Consider the following 801-nt stretch of genomic DNA (forward strand, 5'->3'; position numbering starts at 1 on the left):
GGGGAGGCCGCGAGGCATATGGGCCTTCTCTTGCCTTGCCCATGCTGCGCTCCCAGCGCGTGAAACGGGAAGAACGGCCTCCTCCCATCCCCGCCAGCTCAGCCCGCCAGCTCAGCACCGCCTGCCAGCTCAGCACCGGGCTCACTTGAAGCTCAGCTCCTCCAGCTCCTCCTTGATGCTGTACAGCCCCAGCAGGCGCGCCAGGGGGGCAAACACCTGCGCCCGGGGCGGGGTGCGGGGGGAGGGTGGCGCGTCAGGGTGGCGGGTGAGTGGTGGGATTGACCAAAGTGGTGTGGGTGGGGTGGAGCTGGTGCGGGAGAGCGCGGGGGCCGACCAGCCGAGCGCGCCAGCAGCCAAGCCTGGCTGGCCCCACATCCTCCCAAACATGCGCCACCCCTCCACCCCTCCACACACACACACACACCACCACCACCACCGCCGCCGCCGCACCACCTGCAGCGTCTCCTGCGCGATGCGGCGCTGCTTGGAGGGCGGCATGGACGCCATGGTGCGCATGTTGTGCAGCCGGTCCGCCAGCTTGACCACGATGATGCGCACCTGCGGCGATAGTGGGCAGGCGGGCAGGCAGGCGGGTGGGCAGGGGCTGGTGGGGTGGAGCTGCTAGGGGGGGTGGCGTTGCTGGGCTTCCGCTCCCCAAAAGCGCGGCGCCACGCTGCAGCGCAGCACTTCGTCCCACCCGGCCCCCTCTCCCCCACTGACGCCCTGCACCGCTGCTTCCACCCGCAGCCCTCCGTCCCTCCGCTTCCCACCCAACCTCACACCGACAGCACGCACACCGCC

The 801-nt window shown here is 70.9% G+C and overlaps 1 protein-coding gene across 1 annotated transcript in view; it reads right to left on the reverse strand.

Moving 5' to 3' along the window:
- CHLNCDRAFT_59198 (hypothetical protein) overlaps positions 1 to 801 on the reverse strand; it is a gene marked incomplete at its 5' end in the record, with an annotated part of 7,174 nt that overhangs the window by 4,550 nt on the left and 1,823 nt on the right. Inside the window, one exon of the mRNA XM_005843679.1 lies at positions 451 to 558. Within this exon, the coding sequence (XP_005843741.1) occupies positions 451 to 558 (108 nt within the window). The remainder of the gene's footprint in view (positions 1 to 450; positions 559 to 801) is intronic.

Source organism: Chlorella variabilis, assembly GCF_000147415.1.
Source record: "Chlorella variabilis unplaced genomic scaffold CHLNCscaffold_28, whole genome shotgun sequence".
Classification (NCBI taxonomy): Eukaryota; Viridiplantae; Chlorophyta; class Trebouxiophyceae; order Chlorellales; family Chlorellaceae; genus Chlorella; species Chlorella variabilis.